General features: G+C 38.2%; 3 protein-coding genes across 3 annotated transcripts; 1 reads left to right on the plus strand and 2 right to left on the minus strand.

Moving 5' to 3' along the window:
* The first annotated feature begins 2037 nt into the window (after window positions 1–2037).
* Window positions 2038–3510, plus strand: clec3ba (C-type lectin domain family 3, member Ba). Its single transcript, XM_041988845.1, has 3 exons — window positions 2038–2241; window positions 2318–2416; window positions 2594–3510. Exons 1-3 carry the CDS (start codon window positions 2145–2147, stop codon window positions 2992–2994), a joined length of 597 nt encoding a protein of 198 aa, XP_041844779.1. The 5' UTR covers window positions 2038–2144; the 3' UTR covers window positions 2995–3510.
* cdcp1a (CUB domain containing protein 1a) lies at window positions 3462–13242 on the minus strand. Its single transcript, XM_041988843.1, has 9 exons — window positions 12860–13242; window positions 12074–12283; window positions 11611–11973; window positions 11046–11417; window positions 9891–10082; window positions 8379–8738; window positions 7930–8286; window positions 7743–7830; window positions 3462–5884 (listed from the first exon to the last, which is right to left on the minus strand). Exons 1-9 carry the CDS (start codon window positions 12930–12932, stop codon window positions 5452–5454), a joined length of 2448 nt encoding a protein of 815 aa, XP_041844777.1. The 5' UTR covers window positions 12933–13242; the 3' UTR covers window positions 3462–5451.
* Window positions 13243–14607: 1365 nt separating this feature from the next.
* On the minus strand, window positions 14608–16100 carry LOC121642240 (transmembrane protein 158). Its single transcript, XM_041988844.1, has one exon. It carries the CDS (start codon window positions 15868–15870, stop codon window positions 15157–15159), a length of 714 nt encoding a protein of 237 aa, XP_041844778.1. The 5' UTR covers window positions 15871–16100; the 3' UTR covers window positions 14608–15156.
* Between the last annotated feature and the right edge of the window lie 1489 nt (window positions 16101–17589).

The raw sequence follows: 17589 nt of genomic DNA on the forward strand, positions 1-17589 counted from the left end.
GTAAAACTGAGAAAAGACAGTTTATTTGAGTCTGTGCAGGAGCAGTGTCTGGATTCTGAAGAGCCCCTTAGGCTGAGTCCAGAAACTGATGGCTGGAGGAATCGGAGTTGAGGTGGAGCGGACAAGACCGGTTTTGGACCTGCAGGCTAAGTCTAACAACATGTCTGCATTAGGCTTCACATGATAGAGAAGCGCCTGGAAAGTTAAACTGAGAATTCAGTGGTTGTCTTCCAAATATGACACCATGGAGAGTGATTCTTCTATAAAACTAGCTCCACAAAAATAGATTTAGATGTGCCAAATTAAATTTAGCTGATGAATGTTGGAAGCACGTTCTGTTTATGGTGTAACCCAGGACAGACACAGTGCAGCATAGACGTAGAAGAGGGATGATATGAGGTTATTTGACTGAAAAATGTTGGGGATGTGACATTTATAGATGGTAACATGAATATTTAAGGACATTTAAAACCTACTGTTTGAAAATATAATACTTCTAAAAAATAATAAACTATATTTATACATCACTTCTTCAAAATGTATGACCTAAAGTGCTGCAGAAAACAATAAAACAGCATGAAATATAAAACAAGCCAGCCAGCAAATACAATGATGCAAATTAAACTGTGCATTTAAGAAAAATCAAAGCAAAGTAAATAAAACTTAATGTATTTAGAAAGGCCTTTCTCAGACACTTTGGTGCAACAGGAATCTTTCTGCACAACAATCCAAATCAACCTGCTGTGGATTTTTTTACATTATAATTTACACAGCCAATCACCTGACTGGAGCCCAATAGAACATGTCAAAATTTCAAACGTCAAATTTAAGAAAAAAATAGATTAACCTCCACTTGTCAACAAAAAGGTCAAAATTTTTCTTAAGAAATTTGTGTACAATTGTATCCTAAAATACTCAGGTTGTCAGCCAAAACTGAGTCATAATTGACTGACATGGTAAGTCTAAACAGATACATTAATTTTCATTTTACAAATGACTGTTTAACTAGTGCATCTACTGTAGTCAGAGAATCTTTAAACATTTAGCTGTGATTGTCGGGGTGCCGTCATGTCTGTTGATTATCCAAATGTCATTGAAGTGTTTATTCAGTCTAGTGTATAAATACTGAAAAAACCAGAAGGGGTGGACTTTACTAATGTAGTATTTTCCATTTATTCAGAAAGTGCTACATAAATAAAGTTATAATGTCATGAGTAAATTTGTTAGAATAATCATATCTTAAGCCTATAACTGATATAATAGTAGGCAAACAACACACTGAATGTGTGTATTCATACAAAAGACTTTGGAGGTAGTTTTATATTGGATCAATATAAAGTGTTATTTGGCTGAGAGGTGTGTATTCATAGTGTGAAATGTGGACTTTATAAATATTTGAGGCCTTAAACAGTCAGCATTTTTACAAGCAAAAATCCCTAAATCATTCTAGGTTTCCCAGAATATTGGGAAAAACAAATAAATATGACTTTTGTAATGATATGTCTTAATTACATAAGATTTTGACATGTTTGTTGCACTTTCTCCAGCTCACTGAGGAGACCCAGATGTAGGTTGAAGAGAAAATTGAAAACATCCCAATGCTGGCACCCTCAACAAAAAATAAAAGGAAACAGAGAAGAAAATAAAGGATAGGATTTACAGTTCAATGGAAAATGAACTAGAGTATAATGGAAAATGGTAATGTAAGTCAAATGTTATTGAAAATCTGATGCAGGCATATGAAAAAATGTCATGAAATTATTGATATATCAAATTCTAAATAGGCAAAAATAAATTAAGAAAAAAATGTAACTTAAAAACATGGGACATATTAACTTCTCCTGTAGTGTGTTAGTAACTCACACACATATGGAACCCAATTCATGCTTGTCTGAACACAGATAAACAACATATAAAGACCGCTCGCCACCCTTCTTCCTTTAGCATTTCAAAAGCAATGCAAACAGCTGTTAAACATCTGTTAAACATTTACTCTCTCTGAGACAAGATTTCCTCTTACTAGTGTGTGCACTCTAAGCATGTAAAACACAATCGTTTGTGTCTCGCTAGTGCTCAGTACTGAGTGGGTTTCTTTGTGGACACTTTCTTTACAGGGAATTTAAGTGTTTTTTTATTCATGCATAATGGAGACTAGGAAGTTTTGGATGCTGTTTTGCCTTCTCCTGGTTGTGCACTGCTCGCTTCAGCAGACCTCCACCAAGAAAAGAAATGGCAAGAAAGGTAAGACTTAGATTTGAGATAAAATAACCTGCTGATCTCAAGCAATGCTAACTGAAAAAATTGCCCTCTTGAACAGATTCTGCAACTAATGCTGCAATTGAGGAGCTTCAGAAACAGATTAATGACATTGTTCAGGAGCTGAATTTATTGAAAGAACAGCAAGCTTTACAAACAGGTATGTATCCAGCAGTGGTGGTTTAAAAAATACCGTTTAGATTTTTTAGAAATGATCACGGATCTCTGAAATGCTGTCTTGTGGCTGTACAGTCCTTATGTGCGAGGCTGCAGGCTGTATGCCATGTTTTGATTTACAGCTTTCCAAACATCTGAGCCACTCAGTTTTGCTCCTCAGTTTGTCTAAAAGGTACAAAGATCCTTGGCAAGTGTTTCCTGGCTAATCCGGTAAAGAAGACCTTCCATGCAGCCAGCGATGACTGCCTTGCCAAAGGAGGCAGCCTGAGCACCCCGCTGACAGTAGACGAGAACGACCAGCTCTACAGCTATGTACGCCAGAGCATCGGCCCTGAGGAGCAAATCTGGCTGGGGATCAATGACATGGTGACCGAGGGCCACTGGGTGGACCAGTCGGGCTCCAATGTACGCTTCAAGAACTGGGAGACAGAAATCACCCTGCAGCCTGACGGAGGCCACGGCCAGAACTGTGCTGTTCTCTCCACCACAGCCAATGGGAAGTGGTTTGATGAGAGCTGCAGAGTTGAAAAGTCTTCAGTGTGTGAGTTCAACATTGTCTGAGAGCTGTGCTTTTGCTCTGTTGTTAAATCTTTGACTGTGGTATATAGGCACTAGCATGCTATCAGGTACACTTACTGTCATGCATCTTAATTCAGTTAAAATTTTCCTCAAACAAAATCTTTCATGTTAGCCTGGAACAGAACAGCATGATGTGTTATATAAATTCAATAAAGTCAAAAAGGTTTATACATTCACTGCTCAGTTTTTTTTTCTTTCGTACTGCGTATAATTTATTATGTGATGTTGACGAACAGGTTGCGAGGAGGTGTGGTGGTTAGCAAGGTCACTGGTTCAAGCTTCAGCTGGGGAGGGGTTCGAACAGTGGCTTTCTGTGTGGAGTTTGTATGTTCTCCCTGGGTATGCGTGGGTTCTCCCACCGTCCAAAGACATGCATGCTTAGTTAATTGGCCACTCTAAATTCTCGCAAGGAGTGAGTGGGAGAGTTTTTTGTCTGTGTTGACCCTACAGTGGCCTGGCTTCCTGGCCAGGGTGTACCCTGCCTCTTGTCTGCTAATTGCCAAGTTAATGTTAATAAACATTTCTCCTGATATAACCCTCTAAGTTTCTCATTGCTCAAATGTAATGATAATCCTTGGCAGCAAGACATAAAAGATTATGTAAGAACTCATAAAAAACAGGATGTGGCTGTTACAACTAGTAGTAAAAGCAAATCCAGATTTTTTTTATTATGTTGGGGCTAGTGGGGTTAAAATTTCACAAGGGAACAACGTTTGGCTTTAAATGAACAAAACAACACCCCTCTAGGGACCCTGGGGGTCACTACAGACTTTGCCATGTCAGTCCGGTCTGAATAAGAACTTGAATGGCATGACATTTTCTTTCATATTGTATGTATACAACATATTCTGCAGACAGAGTAGACCAAGAAATACCAGCAAATATGCAGATTTATGTTCTCCCATGGAAATAAGACGTATTTTGTATTTCTAAAGACTTTCTACCCAGAAACATCTATGCAAGATACTTCCCACTTACTGAGAACAGTCCCTTACTGTCTCTGAACCCACACACTCAGTTCAGTCATCACAAATATTCAGATTCTTGGCACTCACAATGTGACTTTTAATCACACATCACATCAACATGTCATGTTTCACAGCCCAAACATTCAGATAGTTCTGGCGATCAAAAGGACACTTGTTTCCCTAATGGGGAATCTCCTACAACTACTTATTCTTTTAGCTTTAGGGGGCGCATAGATACACAAAAAAAGTCCTTCTGAACTATTACTCAATAAATATGGCTTAATCATATTTTCAGTCATCTAAGTCAGTCATGGCCAGTTTCCACTGAGTGGTTATGAAACCCAGTGTTATTTCCCTTTCACCAGTGTCCATGCCAGAATACTTTCTAGAACCCATTGAATAAAGCTCAATAAAACATTAACTTGACAGCAATTTGTGAATCATATGGATTTGCATTTTGTCGGAGTTTCTCACAGAACATGAAACATTAAAAAGTGATTAATTTGCTCCTCTTGCAATAAATAATGGCTATCAGTCTCCCCTTTGACAAAAGTAACTACATTTTTTGTGAGATTTAACTTTGCTCACAGCTGGTAGATGTGTGTGTACAAAGATTTTTGTTGCATTTCACTTGGAAAAAAATAACAAACCAAAACACTAATTCTCATAATAAATAGTCCAACATAGTTTCTGACAAGTGAAGTTCATCGATCATGAGACATGGAAAGAAGACAACAAAGTCTTGGTATGAAAAGAGAAAAATCTCTCTTAACCAGCAGTCAATATGAGCTACAGATTGGACTTTTTCTTGTAACAAAATGCCTTAAAACAATTATAAAATACAGATTAGTTCTAGAAGGATTGTATTGAGTTGTGCAGCACAAATTAATGATGTAATTGTGTGTGAGCGTGAGGACAGTCTGTGGAAAAACACTGGCAAAAAAATTGTCAGAGCTCCATGATGATAAAATGTTGTGCCATTACAATCCATGGCAATGCTGTCCGTCTTAGTCTGATTTCTACTGCAACAAAAATATCAGGATCCACTCTTTTTCACTGGTGCATGACAAAATGAAAAGCTCACCATATAAATAGCAAACAGCAGCTGCAACGCTGATGCTTTCATATTGTAAACAATATACAGATAAAAGACAATATACATGAAAAATTACTGTGACCAAAAATACATTATATTTTATGGTGGTTAGAACTAGTAAAAAAATGAAATTATTTAGCTTTCAAAACAAAAGCACCATAATCTGGGACAAGAAGCAGTTACAGCTACAGGCGGGTCTGAACACACTTATTTTGTTTGCCTCACTTTGTCACAAAAGCTCCGCTGAAAAGTAAAACAAAACAAAAAAATATGTCTCCTTGGCCAAGATGAAGCAAAAACACAGAGGCCAGGGGATGGAAATACAAAGTTCAAGTGGGTCAGAAGAAAATCAAATAGTTGAATCCAATTATCTGTTCAGTTCCCTCCCCCTTCCTCTGAGCATGGCCCCAGATTAGGAGAGCCCTCCTCCTCACTTTGGTTGTCTAACGGGTAAATCTCGTTGCCCATCAGTGGCTGGATGTGGCTTAGAGGCCTACTGGGAAGTGGAGGACCTTGAGATGAGAACTGATGCGGCTCATTAACCTCCTGGTTGCCATCATAGCTTTCTTGTGAGACCACTGGACTTTGTGAGTCTTTGTGTCCTTTGAAAGATTGGTATGCGTCATAGATGCCCTTGTCTGCCCCTTTTTTCAGCAGGTGTGTGTAGACCAGTGTGTCATCAATGGATGCGTAAACATGGGACTCGCTGTCTGGTTCAGAATTTGGCAATCCATTCTGTCCAGGCAGGAAGTTGGCGTCACCTGAATTGTAGATGGACACTTGATGACTGAGCTCCTTTTTCTTCTTCCTATTTGGCAGATGAGATGAAAATTTCAGGTTATACACAGTCTTTAAGACCTAAGCGTCCTTGTACGTACATAGAGACTAGATTACAGCTCATATGGAGTCTATTTGGGGCTGTTGCAAGCCTCTGTGGTCATTACAAGATTCACTATGATACAAAACAGCAAGAATGAAAGTCAATACGACCATAAAGAGAGTTAAACAAGCAAAACAGAAATAATAATAATAATAATAATAATAATAATAATAATAAATAAAAAGAGAAATTACAGTTTTTTAGCTGCTTCTTTGGTTGGTTTGTGGTTGTTTGAGTAATTTTGCACTTTATGACTTTTTTCATTTGGATTCATTGTAGTTGTTTTGGGTCATATTGATGTATTTTTTTATATTGTTTTGTTTGGTTCCTTCTTGTAGTTTTCAATCACTTGAGTATCTCTGAAGTTATTTGGAGTCATTTTTGGGTGAGTTTATCATAATTTTTACCTTGTCATCGATTGAAAATCTTGCATGCAAACATACCTCCCCACACAGAAATGTCACTAAGGAAGGCACTTGATAAAGGTAAACTTGGTAAATGAGTCAATAAATTCAGTTTCAAATACAGCAAACTTCAACCAATCAGTTCAAAGAACATCCACAGCCAGCTGACCAACTAGCTAAAACCAGTCAGGACAACTCTAATATAATCAGGACATAACATTACTGGTTTCTTTTTTACTGATAAATACTTATTTTGGTTTTCTCTGAAGCAAAACTGCTTTGACTAGGGCTCTAAATTAACACATGCCAAATATGGGTTAAAATTCTTTTTGGCAGGTATGAATTAAAACTTATAGTCCAGTTTGGCAAGTGATGAATGAAGCAAATTATTTAGAAAAGGTCTCCAAAAGGTCTCATTTACATGTGCCACCCTTTTCAAAGTCTGGGTCCCTTTTCATAGTCTGTTTCACGCCTGTCCCCCTCATCAAAATTTCACTACACAGAATACTATTCCATGATGCTTCATCCATCCCTTGGCTGTGTGTTTACTTTAGTGTACATGAGGTTGTTTATGTTGTATCGCCTGCTTGAACAAAGTGCAGCTAAACTAAGGAGGGAAATTTAGGTGACTTGTAAAATGGAAACACAAAAATGTGGCAGCGGTTGGACGGTGTAAAGAACGACACTGCTTACAAGATAAGGGGACTACAAAAGAGATGAGTCTAAGTTTCAGTTTAGAGTAGATCAGTTCAAATATGTCAATAGCATTTTGTTGCTATTGTAGTTTTTAGTCATTTTCATGAAAAAAAATATCAAAACAATTTCAAGAAACATGTATGATTAAATGCATTCAGTTGCACTGATCATCTGGCTGATTATTTCCCCAAAATGTTTGGCCAGTGGAAATTCTGATCAGCTGGTAACTGTAAGAATCTACCAGCTGCATTAGACCATGTAGAAGAAAGAAAGAAAAAACCACAACAAAAAAAAAAGTTAATTTTAGTGCTGGCCAATGCAATAATAACTTATACCAACCCCTTTGGGAGCTCCCCCTTCTTGATTGTTATTACAGTATGTCAGTAAATGTCAGCCATAGATGGCAGTACAGTCAGATGAGTGGGCTGTTTTAATGTGAATTATCCTCAAATAACTTTAAGTCCTGCAAAACTACTCTAATTATATGATTTACACGGGAGTCCAGTTCTCTCAGAAGGTAAGTTATCGGACTTAGTACAAACACAGGCTTTGGACTATTATGTTGTTCATCTACCAAAAGCTGAAGTTTTCTGTGAAATTCATTGACCAGTTTGAAAAGGTGAACATGCCTACCCCACAAATACAAGTAATATAATAAGAGGAATAAAACACACAGTTTCACTGACCGTATCACGATGCAAACCACCACCAGCACTGTGACTAAAACAGCCAGCAGGACAGCCACCACACTCAGGATGACTGTGAAGACAAAGTCTAAAGAAAGAAAAACATTTCTGATTAGCAGTTTCTGACATCACCTTTGCGTATGAGGTGATGTAAAACCACAAGTAACCCAGACAAATGCCCTCTTACTCTTTCTCTTCTGCAGAGTGATCTTAATGATAATGCCGAAGTCTCTTCTTTCAGGCTTACAGTTGGACATATTGAAGTAGAAGCTCTCGGGAACAGTGATCTCACTCTTTGCCTCTTCGTCTTCCCTGCGGCTGTAGTCCTCCTCATGCTTGCCAATTCTCTGCACCACGATAGTGGCGTGGTGTTCACTGCACTTGGGTCGACTCTGGTTGAAAAACTTTAGGAGTGCCTCTTTTTTTTCAGGAACTGTGACAATCCAGGAGATGGTGGAGTAATCCTTCATGCCAACCGGCCAACCAGGAGAGGCCACAAAGATAGGGGTGTCTCCCAGTGGAGATACATAGAATATGTATTTTTCTGAATATCAAGAAAGAAAACAATATCAAAGGTTACAGTAAAACTGTACTTTAATTTATCATTCAGTAATACTGATGTTTTTTTTTTTTTACCTGATATCTTATTTTCAAAAGCTGCAGCAAACCCGTACTTTTGTCCCTCTATCCCCATGCTGGCCCTCCATGTGACAGACACATTGGTGTGGATGAGGACCTTCTGTATGGCTCCCTGAGGGCAAAAACGTCCAATGGGATGGCCATCTTCTTCAGCCATTTCAATAATAAAGCTGTCATTGCAAGGCTGTTCAGGTAGGTCCCGTTTCAAGTACCCAGTGGGAGAGGTAATCTGTACGCTGCCATGCTGAGGGGGACGGAGAATCCAGGTGACACTACTCAGACTGGCGGGGATGCAGGATGGCAGCACAGGCACCTGCAGATACAAGGCCTTCTGACAGTCTTTGAGATGACTGCATACTGATGACAATAGGAAGGAGTTGAAGAATGAGACTGCGTTTAAAGTACAAATAAAGCTAGCTGCACAAGCATGACATTCAGCAATAATTAAAGTAATTATAGATGCTGAATCAATGGAAATCCACATTACTAATCCTAGATGATTAAAAAGAAAGCTTTTTATTGAGCTGAAGACATATCCATAAGGTTTTCTTGGTTTTAGCTCACTGGTGTGTAATTCTTAGCATTTCAGCTGTTGGCGTAAATTAACATCTTAAAAAACCTTTTTTGTAAGAGGCCGAAAGACAGAACCAAAAAAGTGTAGCTTCCATTCTCAGAATTTCCACCTTAATATTGAACTAATGAAATTTTGATTTGAGGAGTTTAATGATCATTTACGGTGTATTTTTCCACATCTGGCTAAAACTGCCTTAAAACAAAAATCTAAAAAAATTTAAAGAAAAATAAATATAGAAAAACAAAGAACAACGTAAAGAATTTCAAAACATATTTATTATTTAATTTGTCATGTAATAATCTTTAAGAGTCCTATTTTTGTATTTTGCCATTTTATTTTAAATCTATTATCCATTTATTATATATATTTGCACTTTTATGCTAACAATTAGCTCTCCATCTTTTTGTCTTATTCCTCCATTTATTTCACTATATCTGTTCACAAATTTTATTGTCATTTTACACTGTTTTTCCTGTTTGCCCTGTCTTCTTTATTTAGTTATTTCATTATTTATTTAGTGGATTAATTTCCATGTATCATATTTTACATGTGTGTACATATTTCTGCTATTTTTTTTTTATCTTTTTTTATTAGCATCTTCATTTTTTTTCCTCTCATGCGGCTATGCATGAAATCGTCACGGTAACTTTTAACTTATCTTGCTTTTAATCAATTTAATGTAATTTATGAGTTTAATATGATTTTATTGTGATTGTTGCTATTTGTTGCTGCCTTTTATTACTCCTGAATGCTTTCTTTGCACCATCTGCAATGCTTTTAATATTTTATGTAAAGCACTTTGAATTGCCTTGTACATGAAATGTTCTATACAAATAAAGTTGACTTACCTTTATTAAGCCATTTTTATATTTTTGTATTTATTTCAAATTATTGCAATTTCTCCTCCACATCTAAACATTTAAATCTATATTTACCTATGACCCTTCGGGCTGTGACTTGTACATCACCAGGGCTGCAGCCCTGGAACGACAGTTGACTGTTTGACGTGACTGTGATGTTCCTCATTGTCTTGGAGTTCATTTTCATCTCGCATTCAGAGTCTGGTCTCAGATTGTGTATGTAGAGATCAAGCCCCTCTGTTTCACTGGGATCTACTTTACATGTCACTGAAAAGAAAACAGCACAATGAGATATGATCTTCCATTTCTCTGCTTATTTTCCAGGCAAGCACATTCACACATTCACACACACACATTCAACGACAAGCACGCAGGCATTCCTTGATCACTGCAGGAAGGACTTCCCGATAATTTGCCACTGCTGTCATTATTGACTCAGAGATGAGGCAATCTGAGAGATCCCACGAGGCCCACTCTCCACATTACTGTTACTTATGTATGTCACCGAAAAACCAGGAACATTTCGTCACAGCCCCAAATGATGCAACCTATTTGCCACAGTAAAGACAATGGAGGGTGGAGGGGGCTGTATTTATGTACATGCCTGCTGGAAAATGTGGAGGAGACAACACTAACCTTCTTATCTGCATGGTGAAGAGCAAAACTACCAACAGATAACATGTGTAGCTTTAATACCTCTTATTTTATTATTCCACATCCTGCGTTGATGAATTATGAAACTGAAAACACTGATATGCTGCACCTAACAAAACATTCAGCAGACACTGTTCCAAACTACTCACTGTGCTCCTCAGAGCCTTTAGTTAAATAGTTCACACTTATTCATTTTTGCTTTAAACTGCATTTCTTCTGCTCATACTATGACTAGCATCAACACTACTCTGACCTTTTAAGTGAAACAAACAGAGACATTTGATAAACTGAACACACTGATTAAATCTACAAGCATTTCAGTCTGTAAGGCATTATGTCACCAAGTGTCGTTCTGTGATTCGTCAAGCCTTTGTCACATGACCCTTTGTCCAGAAGACAACATAGCATCTACCCTCATCTTTAAATGATCCATGCCTTTAAAATATTATCCAAAAAGGGCTTTCTTCAATTTCTGCCCAAGTTTATCTAACTGCCTCTTTAAAAGTATTAGATATCCCAGAGGACTGAGTCTACAGCAAGTCAAACTATACAATAAAGTACAGATGATGTACAAACCTGGTAGATTTGATCTTGAAGAAACCCTGAGGTTCAAAGAGAGTCCTGGAGAAAGAGCACGTCTTCTGTCCATCTCACAGTTACTCAGTGACACAAAGAAACTCCCTTCCTTCAGCTCCTGCAGGACGTTGTTCAGGTTCCAAACAGATGTTCTTTTCCCTCTTGTTGAACTGAGTTTGTACTCCACTGCTGTATTCTTCAAACACTGCGGCTGGGTGAGGTTTAGAAACTGGACAGATGCCTTGTGATTTTCTGGGACCCTAAAGTACCACTCCATCACGTTGTTGTCAGGAAAACTGTCAGGGTAGTTTGGTGAGAGCAAATCTAAAGATGAGGTGCCCTTTGGTAATGTTAGTGAAATTTTGGCAAGGGCTAGGAGGGAAAAAAAGATGGTCAAATTAAATCAGACCTCAAAAGATGTTGATAAGATTAATATATAAATATATATATATATACATATATATATATATATATATATATATATATATATATATATATATATATAATAAATACATACATACATACACACACACACATACATATATAAACTTAAAACCTAACTTACACTTGATTTCCTCCCCAGGAGACACATGAAACTGCCCACGCTGCAGCTTCTGGCCTGCTGGAACATCTAGGGAAAAGCTGCCCTGATTCAGGATTTGAGCATTAATGATGTCACCCACTCTGCAATATTTCCCTACAACAATATTGCCTTTAGTGGTGTAAATCTGGAGAATGTAAGTGTGTTTTTCTGGACAGTCTTCAGATGGATTAATCTGTTTCAGCCCCGTCTCAGTGAAGTCTAACTTGAATGCTTTTGGTCCAAAAGCTTTTACATTCCAGGTGAACCTGCGGGGAAACTCTAGTAAAGGAAGAGAGCCCAAGTCAGCCTGGATGATGTGGCTGCTACACAAGCTTGTGGAGCATTCTGAAAGGAGAAAATTATTATATTTTTTTCTTAATGCAAACAAATAAATCTCATGTTGCAATAGTCCATATAAAAAGATATTGACTTTTATGATTCTTACCAATATTTTGCACAACTTCCACTCTGAATACATCTTCAGGTTTGGGGCATTTAAACTCCAACAACACAGAAGTATTATTTTTTAACAACAGGGAGGTCCTACATTGTTGAGAGTTTCCTGATCCTGTGCACACACTGCAACCTTTGGCCTTAGTGCTGCTTATGTTGATGGTGGTGCCATGGTCAGGAGTAATTGTCAACTTCTGGATCCCTAGAAATAAGAAAAAGTGAGAAAATTGATTGGGTGAGAAGGGATAAACATGTACAGTTAAATAAATTAATAAACAAATAAATAAATAAGTAAAAAATTATAACTAAGCAGGTCTGGGCTAACCAAACAGGGCGACGTTTTCCACACTTTAAGGCGTTGCTTTGTTTTGTCACATATACTAATCAAGTGGATACATATAATTTCTTCTTTTGATATTATTTTTATTTTGCTTTCTGTAATGGAAAGAGACCCGATTTAATCCAAAACGTGACGCACTGACCTCATTACTGAAGCAGAAAACTCTCAGTTCAGTCACGCACAAAACCAAAATAAATAAAAATAAATAAATCCGTTGGCCCTACTCATCCTGCCTTAAAACTCCATTTACTCAAATACAATCATTAGTGTTCCAACAGTCAACAACCAATTTACATTAGACGGAATCAGCTTGAATAAACAACCAATGATAACCAACACACAGTAATGTGTGATTGGACCTCCACGTGTCTTCCTGGGATTGTGGTTTCACCCTCGCCCCCACCCCCAACATTTCACAATTAATTTGTTGAAACTCACCTGGTATGGCGGAGACGATGACGGTCAGAAGTAGAAGTTGTAGAGAGACGCTGCCTGGTTCTTTTAAGGACATAGCCGACCGTAGCTTGGTAAATTTAATCCCGATGAAAATCAAATTAGCTTAAAGAATGGTTCATGTCATCCTTCCCTGAGAGGAGACCTTTATGCAACGTTATACAAAATTCAGCTCGTACTATTCGAGATGTAACTTGTCTACTTCCTACGTAAGTCCGGACGAGAGGAGAGCTGAAAAACCTCAGGTAATGTGGGCGGAGCCACAGTTTTCACAGGTAAACGCAGTAACGTCTAATAGCGTCATCATGACTGATGTGTAGTGACATGCAGAAGCAGTTCTGTTTTTTCTTTCGTTCTTTCTTTTTGTAACTTTGTGCCTTCGTCACATTTGGTGGTGTTATGACTTATACATACTCCTCCTAAAATGTAAGGTTTGGGCAGACACGTATTTTCACCGCGTCGCAGTGGTGATGTAGAACAACATTCTGCTTTCATATTCTCTTGGGCATCTGAGGTTTACCCAGGTGAAGGTCAGTTTATGCTTGAAAGTGAAAAATCAGCTTGAAGTGTATCAGACAGCTGAACTGATGAGCTGATGAGCCATTCAAGAGCCCCAAAGACTGGCCAAAATCTAAAGAGAGGAGTACAGTCATGGAAAATGTGTCCTTTTGGAGGCACAACGACATAAGTGACATTTTTATAGTTAACACACAATATACACGATTCTGCTCTTTTAGCTGCTGTCCATCAGCTTGCACATGCAGATAGATAGATAGATAGATAGATAGATAGATAGATAGATAGATAGATAGATAGATAGATAGATAGACAGAACAATTAAGTACAGCAGACATAATTGATTTGTATAAATATAGCTACTGCTGAAAAAAATCAATATCACAAACATGTTTTTCATATTTAATCACAGAGAAATATGTTATTCCCCATTAGTGGATAAAATGAATAAAATGAAATGTAAAATGTGTAAAATCTTTCAGCTGTTAAATATCCTTTCCTCTTAATTTATCAGGAAAACAGACATTAGAAAGCTTGAATGTGGGTCAACATTTTCCGCCACAGTTTAACAGCATCACAAACATCACATACAGAGTGTCAGACAGCTCTGCAAGACAAACTGCTTGCAGACAGATCAGGCAAATAAAGCCTCTTCTGTCTTGGCGTGCGGCTTGCTAGAAGCAGCAGGAAATAATACCATGTTGTACATGGTTGAATGTTTTTTCGTTTTGGGGGAAAAGTGGGCCAAATGTGCTAAGATGAGTTATTCTGCCACAATATATAGAGAAGGGAAAGAGATGTCCTCACTGTTTGATGTTTGCAGCTACACACTGTACAAAATTTGAGAAAAAAATGAGTGAGAATGCAGTAAGGTTAATTTAAAACCAAAAGACCAGCCGGATAATTAAAATTCTCATTTATTATGATGACATTAATAATTCAGCACTCTGAAAGGAGCTATTTTATGTTTAAATATCTTCCCTGTAGAAAAAAAAAATCTGGTTTTATTCAGTTTCCAGCATTTATTAAAAAAAATTGAAATGAGATCAATTTAATATTTATTCACTAACAAAATGTGCAGGCTAAAGATGCAGCTCTTTAGGTTGAAATAGATTTGCAAATACAATATATTTGAGCATGTGTGCTTTAACTGTTAGCCTTGAAAGTAGTTCAGGAAAAAACTTTAAGAGCACAAAGAACAGGGGAGAGAAGGTAGATTAAAGCCTATAATTTAATTTTATTTTAATTTAAACAGCTGGAACATTCATACAAATACACATAGACCTGACTTTAAAAATCTAACATTATAAGAATTTAAACCATCTCCACTTATATCAACCGTAAATAACATCAATTTGTCAGAATTTATTGGAAAAACCTAATTACTTGTGACTGAGCACGATTATAAGTTGAGTGACTGTACACTTTAAAGTTCTCAGTGCAAAAGTTCTACACATTGGGATAAGGCAAAAAAAAAACTGTCTAGAAATATTAAAAACTATACAAACACTGTTTAAAGAGAAAAGTTTGCACAGTTTACATTGACTTAACCCATAGGAAGGCCTACAAGGGTATACAAAACACGTTGTTGGTCCCAGTATAGATATAGGTATAATAATTCTTCATACTTTACCTTAGTTGTTCTAATGAGGAGGTAAAGATAAAAAAAAAATCAAAACAGTCATTCGTTTATTCGTGTTTTACGTCTGAATGGCTACAATTAGAGTATAGGCAGCACAGGCTATATTATAATGAAGATTTTTCAGTTATCTCGGTCTCCTCTGCTCCATCCCATTTGGCAGAAATCCTGCAATGATCGGCACTGGCCATATGAGAGCAGCAACACTCCACACGATGATGACCAAAGTCATGAAACAAGCCACAAGTGTTGACTCGATGGGCTTCCTATTCAGCCCCCAACTTCTGTCCCCCTTCAGCTCGTCGAGGCTGAAATCCAGGCAGCAGAAAGTGACCTGATCCCCAGTCTGCTGGCCCCTCAACCTCCCCTGACCAAACCTCCTGTACCGTGACATCCCGCATCCCACACACAGTCTCAACTCCTGTTGACCCCCTGTGACCCCGAGGTGCTCAATAACTACAGGAGAGATGGCCCGATTGAAAGACGCGGAGAAGAAAGCCCTGCCATGGTTGTTGATGGTGTAGATGAGCACATCACATTGGAAGCCGAAGCTGCTGTCCCAGCGGGTCACCAGCGAGGTGGGCAGGAGTCTGTGGATGCTCACGTTGCACTGTGACTGAGTGGGACCTAGAGTCTGCAGGGGGGACGCGTCGGGCGAGGTTTCACTCTCCTCCACAGACCTCTTGGAGAAACGCACGTCAACCTCCAGGTTGGCCAGAAACCTGTTGGAGGAGTTGATGGGCGGCAGGAGGAGATCCTCGTCGCTCCAGCTTTGGCATGGCAAGAAAAGTGCGGCGACCGCGCTCAGAGCCAGCAGGAGAGTCGGGTAGTTGTTCAGCATGGCACAAGGCGCGTCTCTCCTGCTCGCATGGTGCTATGACGATTCGCAGACGTCGAGCAAGATGTGGAATGTTTGGAAATGGTACTGTTAAAAAAAAAACGCAGCTCCCAATGGAGGGGAAATCAGTTCCAATAGAAACGTCCACACACTGCCATAACCCCTCCTTTTAAGATGTTCCTTATCTTGTTCTCCTAATGTGCTTTGCAATCGCTGAAATATGAGCCTCGGACTGTGCGCTCACGGCTCCGATATTCACGCCGCTCCGTCACTTCAGGTGTGAGCGCTGAGCACCAAAACAGTGGGGAGTGGTGAAGGGGAGAGCCCTCAGTGCGCAGGGACACGAGCGCAACGTTCCGTCAATAATCCGGACATGCACATATGAAACTTCCTGAAAAAATTACTTTCATTACTGTCCTGCTTTGTTGTCTGATATGAAATTGACCTATTCCCAACAGTTTTTCATTAAAAAACAAGTGATGTGACATTGAAAGCATGCAGAGCACATCTGGTTGCTTACCATTTTGCAGCTCATCAATTCTGTGCTTCTTTACGGGACAATACGCATGACCACACAACAAGGAGGAATATTTTTCATTTGGGGGCACAGTGTATTCAACTGCTAAATAACATTTTCTGTAAGACTTTGAATATACATTAAGGAAATTTCGACTTGTGATTAAAGTGCTACTTTAATCCCATTCTAAATCATTATTACCATTTTAAATGATCAGTAGCATATTGTGAAAACTTAATGAGCCACAGCAATTTTTTAGATAGGAAATGGGCGCAGAAAGACTACAACATAGGTAAAAACGTTTTTGAAATTAGTTCTAATGAGTCTGAAGTTATGTCCACATTTATTCTTTAACACAGCTTGAACCCTCTTAGATCGTTTTTCTTGTACTTTCTGTAAGAACGCTTTAGAAGTAGTTCTCCATGCTTCTTGAAAGGCATTTCAAAGCTCTTCTTTGGATTTATATTCCCTGCTGAGATGATCACAGTGGGTCAACAATGCTTAAGTCTAGGCTCTGAGGAGGGTTCATCATTCCATAAGACATGTCGACACTGATTTTCAATCTAATTTCTCAGGCCATGTGATCTGATTTTTGTTGTCCTATTTCAACAGAGTCAGTTTTAGAGTCTGTTTAAGCTGAAGTAAACTCTTAGGCTCCTGATCTTCTTTTGTCCTTTTCTCTTATGGTTTATTCATATTTTTATGGACACATTTCTTTATTTCTTATGGAGCTAGCTCTTTGGAAACTTCCTTGTTGGTGCGAAAAATACAAGTTTAAGTCTGGCAAATTGTTTTATCTTCATCAATTTTCCTGCAGTTGAAGAAATGGGAACAATTTGGTGTACTTGTGTTTGCAAAACAGTGTTATAAGTGCCTAAAAGATACTTTTAAATGATTTGGGGGTTGTGCTTTCATTGTAAAAGCAACATTACAATGACAGTGAGAGTGATACCCGTTTTTTCAATGTTTTAAAGGCTTAACTTACTTCAACGTAACATTTTGCACTTGCAGTTTTTTTTTGGGTTTCTCCTTGATATTTTCTGAAAACTTCAGGGAACCCCTTTTCACAACATTTCTGCTAGGATGCGTAAATGCTCCTTTAACCTTGCATTTCTTGCACTCTGTCAGGACTGTTTTTGGTTAAAACCACAAGGAATGCTAAACCGAAGAGTCCTCCAACTAGGGTCATATTCATTGTTTGTTAA

Source organism: Melanotaenia boesemani, chromosome 6, assembly GCF_017639745.1.
Source record: "Melanotaenia boesemani isolate fMelBoe1 chromosome 6, fMelBoe1.pri, whole genome shotgun sequence".
NCBI lineage: Eukaryota > Metazoa > Chordata > Actinopteri > Atheriniformes > Melanotaeniidae > Melanotaenia > Melanotaenia boesemani.